This window comes from Lagopus leucura, unplaced genomic scaffold (assembly GCF_019238085.1).
Source record: "Lagopus leucura isolate 7727_CA_CO unplaced genomic scaffold, USGS_WTPT01 Super-Scaffold_100033, whole genome shotgun sequence".
NCBI lineage: Eukaryota > Metazoa > Chordata > Aves > Galliformes > Phasianidae > Lagopus > Lagopus leucura.
The window spans coordinates 527,308-545,241 of record NW_024962282.1 but is presented as its reverse complement, the minus strand read 5'-3'; the positions used below and the strand labels follow the sequence as shown (position 1 = coordinate 545,241).

The 17,934-nt window shown below is 37.2% G+C and overlaps 1 protein-coding gene across 1 annotated transcript in view; it reads left to right on the top strand.

Moving 5' to 3' along the window:
• The window catches only part of OTOG (otogelin), a 91,632-nt gene that overhangs the window by 56,924 nt on the left and 16,774 nt on the right, over positions 1–17,934 (top strand). The window contains exons 34-43 of the mRNA XM_042882041.1: positions 2,293–2,404; positions 3,271–3,350; positions 4,399–7,913; positions 8,420–8,588; positions 9,500–9,636; positions 11,052–11,141; positions 11,532–11,715; positions 14,473–14,693; positions 15,625–15,763; positions 17,733–17,927. Coding sequence (XP_042737975.1) covers positions 2,293–2,404; positions 3,271–3,350; positions 4,399–7,913; positions 8,420–8,588; positions 9,500–9,636; positions 11,052–11,141; positions 11,532–11,715; positions 14,473–14,693; positions 15,625–15,763; positions 17,733–17,927 — 4,842 coding nt within the window. The remainder of the gene's footprint in view (positions 1–2,292; positions 2,405–3,270; positions 3,351–4,398; positions 7,914–8,419; positions 8,589–9,499; positions 9,637–11,051; positions 11,142–11,531; positions 11,716–14,472; positions 14,694–15,624; positions 15,764–17,732; positions 17,928–17,934) is intronic.

Sequence of the window (17,934 nt, the reverse complement as noted above, 5' to 3'; positions counted from 1 at the left end):
TGAGGTTTGTGTATGTTCTCTACAGAGCTTGAGGTTTGTGTATGTTCTCTACAAAGCTTGTGCATTTGTTGTGTGGAACTTTTTTTTACTGTTAGTGGTGAGGTTTATGGCACGAGTTAGAAGTTATGGATCTGTGTACTTACCTTTGGGTAATCTGAATGAGATTTCCTAGGTTGCACTAGAATATTCTGTGATTGCTGGTCCACATTAGGGTGATGATAACCTGCTCCAGTAAATCTTGGGTATATTGTCTTTTTGTCACACATCCTCTTCATGTGTCATTAAACCTTTTCACTTTGACCTGCCTTTTTATGCAAAGCTCCAGGCATCTGTCAGCAAAATGTACAGAAATAATTCCCTTCCTCCATTAAATGTTATTTAAGTTGGCTTCACTAGAAGGGGTTAGATTAGTTCAGTGAAGCGTATTTAGTTTTATATAGGGATGTAATTATGTATAAGCGCATTTGTTACTGTCTTTGAAGTCATGTATTTGAAAATGGTGACAGTTTAAGTCCTTGGACAGAACACCACTGAAAGGATAACACTAGATGGCAACATGCACATTCTTTGACTATAAGAAGGATGTAGGCAGCTGAGTTTGAGTTATAGTTTGTTTTGAAGAGAATTATTTTTACTAAGAAGAAAGATGTTTATGATTAATAATGGCAGCGAACTAACTATCCATGAGTGCAGATGTCTGAAATTTGCAGGGAAAAGCAATTTCTTAGGATCTTCAGGGAAGGATGAATGCCTTCAGGAAGATGTAAAAGAGCTAGCCACAAGACTTGAGAGCAAAAAAGACTTAAGACAGAAGTGGAAATTCTTTGTAAGCAGTAATCATTTCTTTCTGATCATTAACATAAATATTGTTCAGTTGCAGTTAGACTTCACAGACTCTTAACCACATAGGTCTAAAATCAGTCTTAATACTCTGTTATATATCATGGTAGTGGTCTTCTCTGTATAGACATAAGGAAACTGTCACTGCCTTGCCTTGGCTGCTACGGGAGGGAGCTGTAGTGAGTTGTAGTTCAGGTACCAATATCCAGATGGATTGCTTATGTCACATAGACTTGAAAGAGCCTCTTGGCTGTGCACATAGCACTGACATGGGAGCCATTCTGCACACAAATGGGACAGGATTGTAGTGAAAAAGAAAACACAATGCATTTGAACGTGCGAGTGTATACACCATGTGTGTTATCCATATGATTACTGAGAATTTGCTTCTCTGAAGCTTTATATGCAATCTGAGTCTGTTTATTTTTCTTATTTACATTCATTCTGAATAAACTAATAAGCATTAGAACTGTAGCTGATCCTTACTTCCATTTATTTCCACTTTGAAGTTTAATTCTTCCTCTATCTGAATTAGCACTTTGAGTTTCAGTTATCTGGGCTTGAAGTATTTCAGTAAACACTATCTATGTGCTTTAGATATTCTGAAGGGAAGTTGGGTAGGTATGTGTGATTTTTGGGTGGGGGGTTGTTGTTTTTTCATTTGTCATAGTGTTTGACTTTTTTTGAAGTATTTAGTTTGGAGAAGTGTTTTTATTTTTTCCAATCTATGTATGTGATCATGTCTGAGTTGCTTTGGCATGTTAGGAGCGGTTAGGCATTTCAAGAAAACAATTTAAACCTCAAGTCATTTTGAGTCTGAAATTCTATTTTATACTGCTTCTGAAAAGATGAACTGTTAAGAGATGTGGTAGTAAAGAGCCTAAATTGACCTCAGATCAGATTGTTTTGATTTTTAAAAGGCAGTTGCATTACAAGTTATGTACCTTCTATCACCTGATTTTACACAGCAGGCAAACCACTTTTGTGATGCACAGTGTTAGTGCATTGGTGTGGTGCTGGTGCTTTTAATTTTGATTATAATAGCAGTAACTGTTCAGAATCTGTATCTTTTTCATCTTGTTTAAATAACCCAAAATACAGATTCATTGTTGACATGGTTTTTAAAACATAAGAAAGCAGCGCGCTGACTTACCTGGCTTTATTTTCAAGTGATTGTAATATACAGTAAGCGTGAGAAATTCAGTGGCAGGTTTTATCTCTGCTAAGAGCAAAACAGGTTGCAGAGTACTCTGTACTGTGTGTAAAAGTAAACTTTCATTTTAAAAAGAGCTTCACAGTTTGAAAAATGCTACTATTAATTTTGTTTGTAAAGAATGCTGGTAGAAATAGTGAGTGTTCTAGAGCTGCAGTGAACTTGAGCTATCTTTCCTAGTGAGATGTGTGTATGTTTTTAGAAATAAATGAGATTAACAGATTTTGGTTGTCTTTCAGATGTAAAATTTCTATCACGTTCTGCATGTGAATGGCATTATGATGCTTGTGCAAGCCCATGTTTCAAAACCTGCAGGGATCCTTTGGGAAAAAACTGTCAGACAGTACCAAAGTAAGTTTTTGTAAATGTAAAACTTTGTAATTTGCGTAATAATAGGCATACAAGTAGGATCAGTACAGAAGGACAGTGTTAATTTGGAAGATGAGTAAAGGACGAAAGAATTGAAACTGCTGTAGCAGCTACATGTAAGTGAAGTTTCTAGATGCCACCAGTAATAAGTATTGTCAGAGTCTGTAACAACAAGTATTTGTAACTTTGAAACTGGAGAGAGTGAGAGTGCACTGATAAAACAAGTTATGTTTGTTTCAGATAGTTGTGTCCTTATGTTTTTGTTGGGGTAGAATCACAGAATGGTTTGGATTGGAAGGGACTATGAAGATAATCTACCTTCAATTTCCCTACCATAGAAAGGGATACTTCCAACTAAATCAGGTTGCCTAAAGCGCCCCATTCACTGGCCTTGAACACTTCAAGGAATGGAAAATCCACAGCTATTCTGGGCAACCTGTTCAATTTTCTCACCACGCTCAACTATAGAGTTGCAACAGCCACGTCTCTTTGCCTTTTCCCTTTATGTACTCTGTGCACTGTGCTTCTCAGCAGGATTGAAACTTGCACTAAGTCTTGTAAAAGTGACATTTGGACTTTGGTTTGCAAAAAAGGTTTGGCATTTTTTAAGTAAGTGTTTACAATGTGAACTTTCATTTCACAAGCTAATTGCAATGTTCCTGCTTTAGCTTTGGTCTGTGAGAATCTATGCCATATCAATGACATTTTGAAGGAGAATACTGAGGTGATGAGAGCAAGGATGTCTGTTAAAAAATACTATAAATAGTGTTTGCCTGAAATTTAATTACTTGATCAAGAAGATACTGTTCACCTAAATTGTTTTTCAACCTATATTGTTTTTCTTTTAGAGTGGAAGGCTGCATCCCTGCATGTCCTCTCAATATGTTGTTGGATGAAGTCACTCAAAGATGCGTGTATTTTGAAGACTGTATGTTTGAAAAATTGTGTATATATGCATGATATATTTAGCTTATTAATGTCTGAGGTGATATCTTAGTCAAGCTTTTAAATAATGGTGCTTAAATTGGTATAACTCTGACTTCAGTTATGCAAATCTTAAGATTCACTGAACATGCAGTTTAATTAAAATAGTTTAACTCTTTGCAAATCTAACATTTTACAATATGAAAGATATTTTTCATAAAACATTTCAGTAACATGAAAAGTGAAGCAACTTATTGAAATTTACTTTTGAGTTTGGCTCTGAATTTTCAAAGAATCATCAAGGTTTGAGAACAAGATCATTGAGTCTAACCATCCCTCTATCACCAGCAGTTCTCTCTAAACCACATCCCTCAACGTGGTGTCTAAACATGGACACCTCTGGGGTCAGTGACTCCACCACATCTCTGGGCATCCCATTCCAGCACCTGACCACTCTTTCAGAAAAGCAGTATTTACTAACGTCCAGTCTGATTCTCCCTTGGCACAACTTGAGGCCATTCCCTCTAGTCCTTCTCTAGTTAGCACTAGAGAAGAGGCTGACCCTCAGCTCACTACAACCTCCCTTCAGGTAGCAATAAGGTCTCCCCTGAGCCTCTTCTTCCAGACTAAACAATCCCAGCTTCCTCAGCTGCCTCCCTCGTAAGACCTGTGCCCCAGACCCTCCACCAGCTTCACTGCGGTTCTCTGGACATGCTCCAGGGCCTCAATGTCTTTCTTGTAGTGAGGGGCACTCAAAACTGAACACAGTACTCAAGGTGTGGCCTGACCAGATCTGAGTACAGAGGGACAGTTACTTCCCTGCTCCTGCTAGCAACACTATTTCTGATACAAGCCAGGATGCCTTTGGCCTTTTTGGCCACCTGAGTGCTCTGCTGGATCATGCTCAGCTGAGCATCAACCAATTTTACAAGCTTAAAGGTAGTTGAAAAAATCAGAGCTATATGAATTGTTATATAATCTTTCTAGCTTCACTAGCTTTGTCTGTAATTTAGCTGCTAATGTCAGACTACCATTTATTTGTCTGATTCCAGGCATTGAACCTGCAGATGGTACTTCACCTTTGCCTGCCAGCATTCAAACACCAGCAGTTTCCCACTTAACATTTAGTACAACTTTGGCAGCCATCAGTGAAGTAACTTCATTTCCCTTACGTGCAACAACGGACATGAAAACAACACTTGCTTCAAAGTTGAAACTCCCTGCAACTACAGAGAAAACTAAATTTTCAGCTGTAACATCTAATACAACACTTCTAGCCATAACTTTGTCATATCTTTCTTCACAGCCAAGAGAAATGACATCAGCTGAGAGAACTACAACACTGCCTGAGATAGCAAAATCTAATGTAAGCTTGTCTTCTCTTGCTGATGTTTCTCTGTTGTTTCCATCTCCCGTCACTTCAGAAACCTCCACAAAAATACAAATGATCAGTAGTGGTTCCACTAAGCTTCTGAGGGCTACAGAGCCTCTGATAGTAACTGCTTCACATACAGCGTCTAGAAGCCCAGAATTAGAAGGCCAACCAGTTTCTACTTTTATTTTTACTGGGACACCCATTACATTGAAAACAACGGAAGTGCCAGTCAAAACTAAAATGATGGAAATATCAGAAATAGCCACAATGGCACTTCCTACAAAGGAAGCACAAGTAAAACCAGAAGGACTTGCAACGTTTACACCCTCTTCATTTGAATCAAGAACAGAAAAAACTACTGTGTATCAGCCCAAGGATTTTACCTTATCACCTTTGGGTGTACGTTCATATACATCATCAACAAACATAACATCAACTTCAGAAATGACAAAAACAAGTATAGGCCAGTCTTCTACCACAGTACCTAATGTTACGGTAACATCATCTTCTCCTGTGATCACTACTTTGTTTTTGCTAAAACCAGTATCTTCAGAAATGACAAAAACAGCAGTTGTTTTAACTGAACAAAGCACTAAGTCTGTACTTTCACCAGCATCCACACTGCCTTCATCACTAGGTAAGGCAATTACAGAACTTCCTCTTGAAAAGGTTCACCATCTGACACATGCTGTGGGGGTACCTTTCTCTACAACTCTAGGTCCAAAGATGACAACTCTGCAAACACCTTTGTTACCTTTTACAACTGAAGAAAAAGAAACTCCTGAAGTAACACCTCACGTGCAGCGTACATCTAGCTCCCATTTCCTTCCATATTCACTGCATCTTAGTTCTACAGTTGGAAAACCCATCAGTCTTTCTACAGGAAGGCCTTCAGAGTCAGTTCCTACTCCTGCTACTCCAGCTTTGACTGAATTAAAAAAAACATTTAAAACTGTGTCAACTACAGCATATCCATCATACACAGTTCTAAATTCAACAGAGTTCTTGACTACATTGTACACTAAATACCCTGTTTTGCCTCAGACTACCACAATGCCACCTTTGTTTGTTAAGGTAACTTCTGAAATAACATCACCTTTTGAATTAGAAGCAAAATCGACTGGAAAAGCATTTACCGATTACAAGTCACCTCTGGTTTTAAGTACAGGGAAGAGAAGCACTTCAGTGTATTCAGGTAGCATTGCCACATCAGCAATGAAAACCTTTACCTCATCAAAAGAAACTGCTACACTTCCTTCCATATCTACAAAAAGAGAGTCAGCTCAAACAATGTCCTTCACTGGATCTCCACATATTCTCCTTAGTGCATCTGAAACCACATTGTTACCAGCACAGCCTGATGAATCGAAAGAGGAAAGAACTACTAGCATCTCCACGACAAAGACATCTGTTTTTCCTTCTTCACCATCAAGCTCTCTAATCTCTTTAAATATTTCTCTTCCTTCACTGTCCATATACGGAAAAGAAGCATCAGTGACGCCTCTTAGTCCTGTGCATACATCCCATGCTGTACTTCCAGTAACAAAGTCTTTTCACAATTTCTCTACCTCTCAGCATCTGGAAGACCAATCAGTTTCTTCAACTTCTTTAACACAATCGATACTGAAAGTAACAACCACACCAAAATATCCAGTAGTAGAAACTAAAGTAGTTCCTACAGCATTACAGTCTACAGTTGAAAGTATAACAATTATGGTAAAACCTGCCCCTGCTACAGCTCAGACATCTCTTATTCCATCTACAGGAGATAAAGTTCCAGTACAGACCACAAAGGCTATGACTGTATCACATCTTCCTCCTACAATGGTAATGGAACTTGCTCATCAGACATCTAGGCCTTCCTTGACAAGCAAAAGCAGTATCTCAACTTACCAGCATCCTGAAGAAACTTTAACAATATCCACTGATCAGCCACGAATTCTATTAAGCACAACTGAAGCTACAGTAGAATCAACTCTCTCATCCTCTTTAACTACTTCACTACCTAAAGGTATTCATTCAAATGTATTATCTATCTCATTGGACCCTTCACGAGTTATTTTACCAACTGAAAAAGAGTTAATTTTAAGTGATTCAGTTACGCAGCCATATGTACCAAGAACTACTGTTTTCCAGTCTACATTCCCAGCTAGAAAAACAGCTGACGTTATTTTTGGAACCAGTATTCTCCCTTCCTCACCAGAATTACTTGCAACTTCCTCTTCTTCAGCGACCATTGAAAAAGATGCCTTTCCTTTTATTTCCACAGATACTGGTCTAAAATCCACATGGCAGGCCCCAGTTACTGAATCACTTGTTTCAAGTCAAACTCCTAAAACAACTACAACTTCATCTGTTTTATTACCTGAAACAACAGAAATTCCCATAGTGATGGAAAGTGAGCCATCCATAGGTGCCTTTTTAACACGTGTAATTTCCACAGCATCCACGTCAGTGGTTAAAACTACTACAGAGAAAACTGTTGTGTTGCCAAAGCAAGACATACTTTCAACCACTGCCTACAGTTCCACTTTTCTAGCAACTACAGTGCTTCCAGCTACTGCCCATTCATCACACGTATCTTCAGGCTCAACAATAAGAGGTATGGGGCAAAGCATTACTGTTCCATCAGCAACATCTGACAAAACAGAAACTCTAACAAAATCCACCACAACCTTGGTGAAACCCACCTATTTTTCTGTTTTTTCAAAATCAAAAGAACTTATGTTCCCTGATACGGAAAAATCAGAAGAGCTGGATGTCCAACCTGTCCACGCTCAAGGTGTTGCCATTACCTCAGAAATACCTCAGAAATTTTATTCTCCATATTTCACAACCACAACTGCAGCTCCTTCTAATGTAAGCATACTGATACCATTCACCATACATTCATCCTCTGAAACAAAACCTTTTTCTTCTGTAGCTGCTGCATCATTGGCCACTCAAACTTCCAAGCATGGAATAACATCTGAAGTACAAACACCTTCAAAGAGTTTGCTCTTAACAGTACCTGACTACTTAAATGATACAACAGCTCCATCAGTTTCCTCCTTTGCCTATTTATCTACCAAACCACTTTATGGGTTGCCTACAACAATTGCTGATGGATTGGCAACAGCTGAAGCCATGCCAGGAGTCACACAGCCAGCTTCAGTTCTCCCTACAGAAACAGCAGCTCTCCAAACCTGTACAGTGAGTAACATCATAACATTATTGCATTTGGTTTTGAATAAATCCAGGTTACTTTTATATGCTGATAAAACCATCATGTGTGGGGCATACTTTGATCCTCATGATTTAAATGTCTGCATTAAGTAGGGCTATTTGTTATTTTTACAGTTATATCTGTAAGTCTGAACAACTTCAATTGTGCATGATGATTTTCATGAGGGTTACATTTCACTGTGATTTGGACCTTGGTTTTCTGAGTGTGACTGTTACAGGAATGTTTGGGATTGTTTTGGTAAAATTTAATTAAAAGTAAACAAACAAAAAAATGTTCTGCGCTTTACAGCAGGACAGAATTTTAAACTATCCTCAGAAGGATCAGATTTTCAATGATGCTCTTTGCTTAAATCTTCCACCATTGTTGTCATGAGGGTTTATAAATATTTGGTGCCTGAAGGATGTGAGCCTTTTTTATGAGCAAATACTAGGCATTATTGTGATATTACTTGTGTCTTTTATATATGTCTTAGCCACTCACAGAGAATGAGTGCATAAAATACATTTGCTTGGATGGACAACTGATTCAAGTTAATAAGTCACAGAACTGCCCATACAATGCAACTCAACCTAGCTGTGGAATTTTAGGATATGCTGCTCGAGTAAATGGGGACAAATGCTGCCCAAAGTGGGAATGTGCATGTAAGTTTTAATTATTTGGTTCTTTTGAAGTGAATTTGAGTAACAATTTAATACACGTCTAAGAAGGCAATGCTCCTATAACCATGGTGAAGAAAAGAAAGATCTATATTGTACAGATTGTTGCTTAATTAAATTTATAATTCTAGTTCTGCATCTAGTTAAGTGAAATGAAAATGTTCCTTTACTGTAGGATAAATATCTTAACTAACTTCTGGTAACATCAGGAGACTTGTCTAGGTGTGACTTAGACCTGTCTTCTGTTTCGTCAGATGAGATACCGTGGATGTAGGCAGTGGATTTTGTGGGATACCTTGTATCTACTTCAGTGTGATAAGTTAATTGTTAACAATTCATGGACTCTAGCAGCATAGCTGTGCTGTAGTCACTCCTACCAATTATGTAGAACTAGGCACAATGAATCCTAACCACAAAGAAAATTGAATTTAGTCCATAATGGCAAAATAGTCGTGCAGAGATAAGCAAGGTAAATTTCCATTTATGAACTCCAGTCTCTGAAACAGAGCAGTATGACTGTAAAGAAGAGAAACTGAAAGATCTCCCTCCTTGTGAACCAGACTGGAGAGAAACTAAAGATCTGGCATGGTTCACTGTCATCTGTGTTTTTGCTGGTTTAGGGTTGTGAAAATTATAAATTTATGCTGCTAAAAATTGTATGAATAGCAGAGTGCTGTGGATTGTGCCATTGGACTACGTAGAATTTGACTATGCTGTCCATTTACAGGGATGCAATAGTAATAAAACACATCTGAAAATGTGCTAAATATCTGAAACTGTACAGCAAAGAAGTTGGTCTTAGTTAGTTCATTGCTATATCTTCATATCTTTGTATTTGGTTACATTTACAGAAACTATAAAATAAGTGAGCAAATACAATTTTTTTTTTTCCTTAGGTCGTTGCACAATTTTTTCTGATCTGAGTGTTGTAACATATGATGGAAATCGTTTGGCTTTATTCAAAGAAGCATCATACATTGTTAGTCAAACTCAAGATGAAACTATAACCATCCATGTCCTTGACTGTAGAATGGTAATTATAATTTATCAACTAATGAAGGATGTTGAGTGTTGCTAATAAGATGCATCTTGGGAATGAGTTACACATATATTCCTCTAAAGTGCATCCTTGTCAATAAAACTGCTAGTATGTAATTGTAGTAAATTATTCACTCCTTTGCAATGTCTGTGAATTATACTTGCAATTTTCAGCATTTAAGAGTTGGGTAGAGTTCCTTCGGAAGCAGCAGAAAGGTAGGAGGCAGATCCATATTATCTTATATGTAGAATAGACAGTGTTGTGAGAGGGTAAGTGGATGATGTTTATTAGTCACTTTTGTGAGTACCGTCATGTAAAAAGTATTGATGTAGAGTTCTATTTTTTTGTGTATCTAGGTTTACTCAATTTTACTGCACTAAAGAGGCTATACACAGAACTAAAAAGAACTTTCCAAAGCAGCATTCACTCTCTTTACATTTCATCAGGCTATACCTTGCAGAGTAAGGATTCACACACCCGAATTCCCTATATTAATTCAGCTCTAAATTGGTTTCAAGACCAGTACAGTATTTAAATGCACCACTTTTCCGTATTTTCATATGGAAAATTTACTGGAATGACCAATCTTGAGAGCCCTAAAAGTATGTAGTATTGTTAGACTAAATTAGACTACCTTGCACATTACAAGTTTCAGACAAACACAAGTATTTGCTATTTCAGAGAGGAAAGAGAGAAACCCTATGGGATGCAATTACAGAGTATCCTATCCTAATGGATAGTATAGAGGTTGGCTGTATGTTGTGAAGAATTAATTGCTCATGAGCATTTACAAAATTCTTTTAACCCCAGTTTCTTCTATGAAAGCTAGGCAATTCTGATGTCCATATAGATGTTCATCTCAAGAGTTGGTCATGAGTAGTACCTTATGAAAGTTAATTTCAGAAGCCCAGTATGATTGAAAGGAGAAAGCAGATCTGCTTCTGACTTTCAGAATTTTTGTTCTCCACTGTATTAAATACCATTTAATCCTTTGGAACCTTGAATCTCAACATGTGCATGTATTTCTGATTCATTTCTTCTTTAAGATTTGTTTATCATATAAATTCACCAGTCCTTGTCCCATTTCTGCTCACCTTGGCTATGTAGTTCTTATTTTTCAGTGTCCAAACAGATATTCTCCTGTATCTTTTCTTTTCCAGAATGAAAGAAATAAGGGGTGATACAACACAGTTCGTGAATGCAGTAATACTACGTTTGTAATATTTTGCAAGAATGCTATCTATTAACCTCATAGACTGGACTTGAAAGTACAGTAATCAGCAACTTTCCTCTCTTCAAAATATGTGCAAACAATCCTCAATGTCCCAGTACCTAAAAATATTAGACAGCTAATGTATACGTTTTTATACATTATAACTATGGCTAATAAATTTTTGCTTTCTCCACAGAATAATTCAAATTCCACTTCCTTGTGCCTGGCAATGTTGAATTTAACCTATGTATCAAACCAAATTATTATCAATCGTTTAAGTAGAAAAGTGAGTATTTTGAGGCTTTTTTTTCCTCTGCAATTTAGATAGCATCTTACTTCTGTAATCATCAGCTGCCTTTTCATGTGCATACTGAAGATCAGAGTAGGGCATGACAGGAATGGTATTTCATTGTTACCACTTTGGAGTTTAGTAAACTACTGATAAATTCAGAGTCAAATTATGATAAAAGGACAGTTAATGAGGTAAGTCACAAAGCAAGGCATTTAAAATGACCACTGGTCCCTTTAATGCCTTGATAACTTTGTGGAGATGAGCCTGAGTTCTTTTGAAATTAGTTATGAGTTAGATTCCTACGCTGTTGAAAATCCAGCCAATAGTAGTTCTTCTGCAGCATTCGGTGCCTGACATTTAAAATCTTCTCCGTGTGTGTTTTAGATAACAGTAAATTCAAGATTTGCTTGGCCTACTGTTAGAAAATATGGATACAAAGTAGAGGATTCAGGCTTCATGTATGCAGTTGAGACCCCAACAAAAATCAAAATTCAGTGGTTTCACTACACAGGTGTGATGATTATAGAGTTTAATACTACCAGAGAACCAAAAGCTTTGGGACTATGTGGTAAGTATTGAGAACTGCAAAATTAAAGACATTGAGATGCTTTTCTAGGAAGGCACATTTTCCTAACTGTATCTTTTGCTGGATATTGCTTAAAAGAGTTATTGTAGATTATTGCAAATTTTTTAGGTACTATTAACATGAAATGATTCATAATTTCGGTAGTTGTTGACATAAAGCTCAATACCTGTCAGTGTAATCACTTTTTAATGACAGTTCTGCTTTTAACTGTAGCCCATTTGAATCACGAGCATGGTTGCTGTAACCAAACCCAAATAAGTCAAGCATAAATCTATAAAGTCAAATAAGGTCATTTAAAGATTTAGTGTTTGCTATCCATCTGATAGGAAGTGATATGTGCTATTTTCAGTATCTAAAGGTCAGAATTCACAGGAACTGTTAACTTGAGATAAGCTATTTTAGTTTATCTGTTAGAAGAAATATTTTAAAGGGAATTTTTGTAATTGTAATGGGTTAAATAACCCTAATGCTGCACTGTCTCAAGTCTGCTGAATCACCTCGTGTAGTTACTTTCTCTTTAAAAACCATGAACTTGAATAATTTAACAGAGCAGTAGCTTTTGTAAGCATGTTTTTCTGTTGTTCTCAATCTTTACTGTGACACCTGAATCTGTAAATTTATCTGCTGTAATTTGTAGCTGGAAAACAAGGTTACAGAGTTCATAATTACAGTGGAAATCTTGCCAGTTTCAGAAAGGGCAAATGCCTGTAGCTCAATATCAAATACCAGTGATAGCTTGGTTGAGTTCCAAGTCCTGCAGACAGTAATGTGCTCCTTGTAAAGGAAGAGAGCTTAAATTTATTGCCATTTTGAAATTGGATTATTATCTGTAATTGCTTCCGTCTTTTTTAACATCATTCTTATTCTATGTGGCTGTTATTGTAATTAGATCAAACAGAAACAAGAATGTGAAGGTAGTATTTTTCAGTACGTCTGATTCAAATGATTCTTCAAAGTCTGTTTTGCCTTTACGTACTTGATTACTGTAATGGGGAGAATTAGAAACACTACAGTCCTGGTATATGTGGCCTATTAACAAGATGACAGCATACCTCTCTGGCTTCTTTGGAGAATATGCTGTGTTTTTCTAGTATTCATCTCCGCATAAATCTGCGCAGTGCTGTCCACTGGGACTCACCAGAACCTGCTTTAAATGAGGTGGTTGCTCTGCACCTCTTCAGGGTAAATTAATCTATCTGAAGCTCCTGTGCTTGCTGTGTTACTCTGCTTCTTGTATTTGAGTTTTCTCAGAATGTCTTTAGGCTGCAGTATTCATGTATCCCAATTTCTCAGCTTTGTAGAAATGAAGGCACCATTCCAGATTTGTAGCACCAAGTATCACTTGGAAGGGTCTTTTTCTGACAGCAGTGTATTTTATAGTGACTGGATCAGGCAAAGATGTCAATTGGTGAAGAGCTGATGTGGGAGATGGGGGATGTCCCAAGGGAGCAAGGGATTTCTCTGTAGTAACACTGGTGGAACAGAGTGCAAGCGTGTCAGTGATGTAGGTGCAGCCAGATCCAGCCAAGCCAAATGTGAAACTTTAGTTTTGCTGTGTTAAATCTTGTCAGTGTACAAGAAAGGTGGAAAAAGGTAAATCAGACATGGTAGCAGTCCCTTTAAGCCAAGTAATTCCTCTTTGTGCTGTATAGGCTCACAACTTCAAAACATTCAAGCAGAAACATTTTTGATTGATTAATATTTATAGCTTCAAAAGCTATTTTACTCTCAGAATGATTACTATTCTCCTTGATTGTCAGTGGCTTGCTCATAATGCAAAATGCTCAAACAGACCCATAATTATTGAACAGATATCCTTAGAATTGCCATGAAAGTCTATGGAAACATCTGAAGAATGTTTTCTAGAAGTCAATTACAAAATTATCAGCAATTGGGATGAGGAATAAAGAATGGGAGACTGATCTGTTGTTCAGTTTTTGTATAACTATTGGCTCTCAAAGATAAAGTATCAGTAAGATGCTCTTGTAATACTTGGATGTTCTGTGTTGACCAAATCGCTCTCTCTGTGTTAGGATTCTTCCTTCATTCCATAGTCTTTTGAAATTGCCAACTACCTTAATGTAAACAAAAACAAAATGTGATGCTGCCTTGTGTGAATCAAATACAGAAAAGATTCCTTTCTTCTTGCTGTGTGCTATTATAAATGTTAGCCTGGAAGTGACAAAAGTTACACTTCTAGGTTAGCTCTTATGCACAACGCTGCCCAGAAGCATAAGTAGAAGAGAGTATTAAATTTTTGAACTGCAGTTTCAGATAGGCAGCTTTTTTGTCAATCTTAATTGGAATTTAACGAGAATTGCCTTTTCTGATTACATTTTTCATTTGTCGCTATACGTGGTTGTGCTTTGTAACCTTCTTTTATCTTTTTATTTTTTTTTTTTAACATATATATTTTTTGTGCTCGTGCAACTGCGTGGTGAAGGCTGTGTGCCATTGCTGGGATCTCTGAACCTCTCTGGTGTGATAGATCTTGTTTCATGCATGTGCAATTCACAGGTGCATCTTCACTTTCACTTTGTGTCATTTGTGTGCAGTTTGTGTATTTTGATCCTACTAGACTTTCCACATCTGTTGTGTCTTATGAGACTGTACATTTTTTTTGAAAGTTCCTTACTGTAAGTTTCTTAAAGGAGTTCACTTTTTGAATGAGGTATTTCAAACGTACTTCAGAATAAACATGTGCGGCGTTAACCAGCTTTTTCTTCTGTTCATACATAGGTTTTTGTGATAGAAGCTTGGAAAATGACCTGATGCTACCCAACAGGACAGTGTTAAGCAAAAGTGATGCTTCATCAACATTTATAGACAGCTGGCAAGTGCCAGACACGTTAAAGTATGTTGGAGAAGACAGGCATCAGGAAGCTAATTGTTCAGTCATGGACTGCTCAGAGTGCTTAAGACTGGTGTTGAACCAGACCTTCAGCAGCTGTCATCCTTATGTATGTTAACTATTTTGGAAGCTTGCATTTTGGGAGAGATGCAGTTCTGATATACTTTCGTACTCTTGATAATTTAATTAATGTGGAACTACATGTAACCACATCTGTGGAAAGAGATACATACTTTTCTGTATCTACAGTTGCAAGATAAAAAGAATTGAAGAGTGCTGCAGCTTGGTAGGAGAGTTGCAGTAAGCAGCTGACGATTCCAGAATTCCTAATAAATCTCTATTAGTTTTGCTAATAGCATTTAATTTATAAATCAGTCCCAGAAAATTCACTTGGACCAACAGGATGTACAGCGAAGTAAGATGAAGTAATTTTAGTATTTACTTCTTACTTAAACATTCAGTAATTTAACCAATTCCAAATCACATTAGATAATGTAAGGGCCTGAATTCTCAAAGGCTGTAGAGAGTAGGAGCTCCAGCTTAGAGTGATGAGAGGGTAGAGCAGATCCTTTACAGCAAAGTTAAAGCAAAAAAAAAAATCAAAAACCAAAGTGTAAAGAGAAAATATTTATTTGTGCTCATTCAAGAACATTTATCATTTCAACTTTTGTATATTGGTGAGTTTGATGAACAGGAGGCCAAAAACAGACAAAAGCATAGAGGAAGGAAGAACAAAATTCAGTGTGTAATTATGTCTTCTGTTGGAAAATTTCTATAAGCTGTTCCTTTGGCATTTATAATACGTGAAACAGAAGAATATAAGGATGTCTTTTTTTTCCTCATGCTCAGGAAGCCTTGCTTTTAAATACCAGTAGACTCTCTTTGTAGACCAATAGAGGCTAGCAATTTTTTTTTTTTTTTACTGTCAGCCAAGAACTTTTTACTTTGCTGTTTGTAGCTGATATTTACAAAGTTCAATTTTTTTTTTTGCTACATACCAGAGTCTCTATGAAAATGTTTTCATTTTTTTTCCTTTTTAGGTTCCACCTGAGATATTCTGTGACATCTGGGTTCAAGATACTGAGTACATTCAAAACCCATGTGTCTCACTAGCTGCCTATGTGGCAATGTGCAACAAATTTAATATCTGTATAGAATGGAGGAGCAACGATTACTGCCGTAAGTATTCCACATGTTTGTGTAACTCTAGTGTATGCTGAGATAAAACCTACCTAGTAATAAGAGTTAGCGTAAATTGAAACTATCTGTGCTCCCTGAGTTCTCAGATACTTTGGAAGTTATTACTGAGATTATAAATTCAGCAGCTTTTATCATATAATTCAAAGTAGCACGCAGAAGGAATCATGCTCATTATGCCCACTTCACAGATGAAAAAGTTAAGCTGAAGTGACTTGCTCGTGGGCCACTCTCTGGCTTGCAATGTATTTAATTGTGGAAATTGAATCCTCTTCCATGCGGTGTTCATTTATCCTAGTCGCTATTCATTAATAAAGCCAAAACACAAGAGAATTGATTTTGGAAAGGAGGAAGCCACAGAAACTTCGCTAGTATTTTGAGCTGGCTCTTTGAGTCTGCTTGATGCTGCTCCAGAATGCTGCATCTTGACTGGAGAAAGCATTGTAGTAATTGGGAACCTTTGTAATGAAACAGAAAGTAGGGAGTAAAACCCTAAGAGCCTGTGGATCCCATGAGAATCTATTTCCCAAAGGCCAAATGGAATCTGTGGTTGTCAGTGATTCCCTAGGAAAAGTTGTATGCAATGATAACTCAGAGAGGTCTGCAGTTTCAGTATCGGAAAAGGAAAGACCTGTTGGTCAACAGTGATCACCAGATCACACAATTGATTGTGCATAGTAATCATAAGAGCTGCCTTGGTAAAAGTGATTTCACGTGAATATCTGCATACAAGGCTCCATGTGGACGTGTCATAATGAGCTGCAAGTTGAATCAGTAGTCATGCAGTCTAAAGCTTAAAAATGGTCAGATTTAAAACAAAACAAACAAACAAAAAACAACAACAAACCAGCCTCGTCACCTCTTCAGTTTGTGTGGTTCTTACTAGCAAACACCATTTTAAAAAGATACCTTACAAAATGTATCTGTATATACAGAGTTAAGTACTGCGCCCACTGCGAGGGGACACATACTCTTATTTTTATACCACAGTGACCTCTGGTGGTGCCTACAAAGGAAGAACCATGAAGTCACATCTGGATTTTGTGATTACTGTACATCGATGTGCTGTAGAGTGATTTTCAAAAGCCCAAGCTTTTCTATTTACAGGGCTGTGCTAAGTATTTCCTGTGGGGCATTACTGTCATTTATAGCAGGGAGGAACTGAACAGAATTGACTTCCACTTTAATATATAAACTGGAACGTTCTTTACAGTTGAGCAAGTAGTCTCCTGTGTGAACTGAACATCATCTCATTTGCCATTGTTCCAGATTGGATTACTGGGTGACCTACATAGATAAGGATCCTATTGGCTGTTCACAGAACCATATTGTTGGCATTTGCAGTCATTTTCTTTTAGTCATATTTATGTAGCTTGTATACAATTGGCATTTAAACACTATTTTGAACCAATGAAGTATCATAGTAAATTCTCAAAAACTTATTCTGACATATATCCATTTGATACCAAAGAATTTACATTAAAATTATAATGCATGTTCAATTTAATTCTGTTGGTTCACTTTAAAATAACAAACTTCATCCATGAGAGTAATATATGTGGATGTCTGCTAAATATAATCATCCCATTTTTTATTATTCAAGGTAAAACAATGCTGAACTGGACTTTACATTTACCTTTTCTAGTCATAGACTAGGCTTCGTCCTTTAGCAATTGCTTTTCTTTGTCTACTGCAAAGTACTTTGAATGTTTAAAAACACTGTATTACCAAACTTAGGTAGATCAAAGTCTAAGAAAAATGAAGTAGAAGTGCTTGCAGAATATTATTATGTTTGAATTCATGTGGAAGCTCTGCGTCAGTGTTTCAGGTTGGCAGATCCTACTGAGTTGGCAAACATCACGAGTTGACAAGGAGACAACAGTGTCTTCCTTTAGGTAGTACATGGCTCATGTGACTACATCTTCAGATGAGTGATTTTTTTCCTTTCTAGCCTTTGCCTGCTCTGAAAACTTCTCCTATCAGGCATGTATAGCTGCCTGTGAGGTTGCAGAGAGTTGTCAGAATAACGAGGTTGCTGCTTTGGACTCAGACACCTGCTTGGTGTTGACAGAAGGCTGTGTCTGTGCTGGAGGGACCATCCTTCACCGAGCTCACACTGCTGTCTGTATTCCTGAAGAAAAATGTGGTATGTT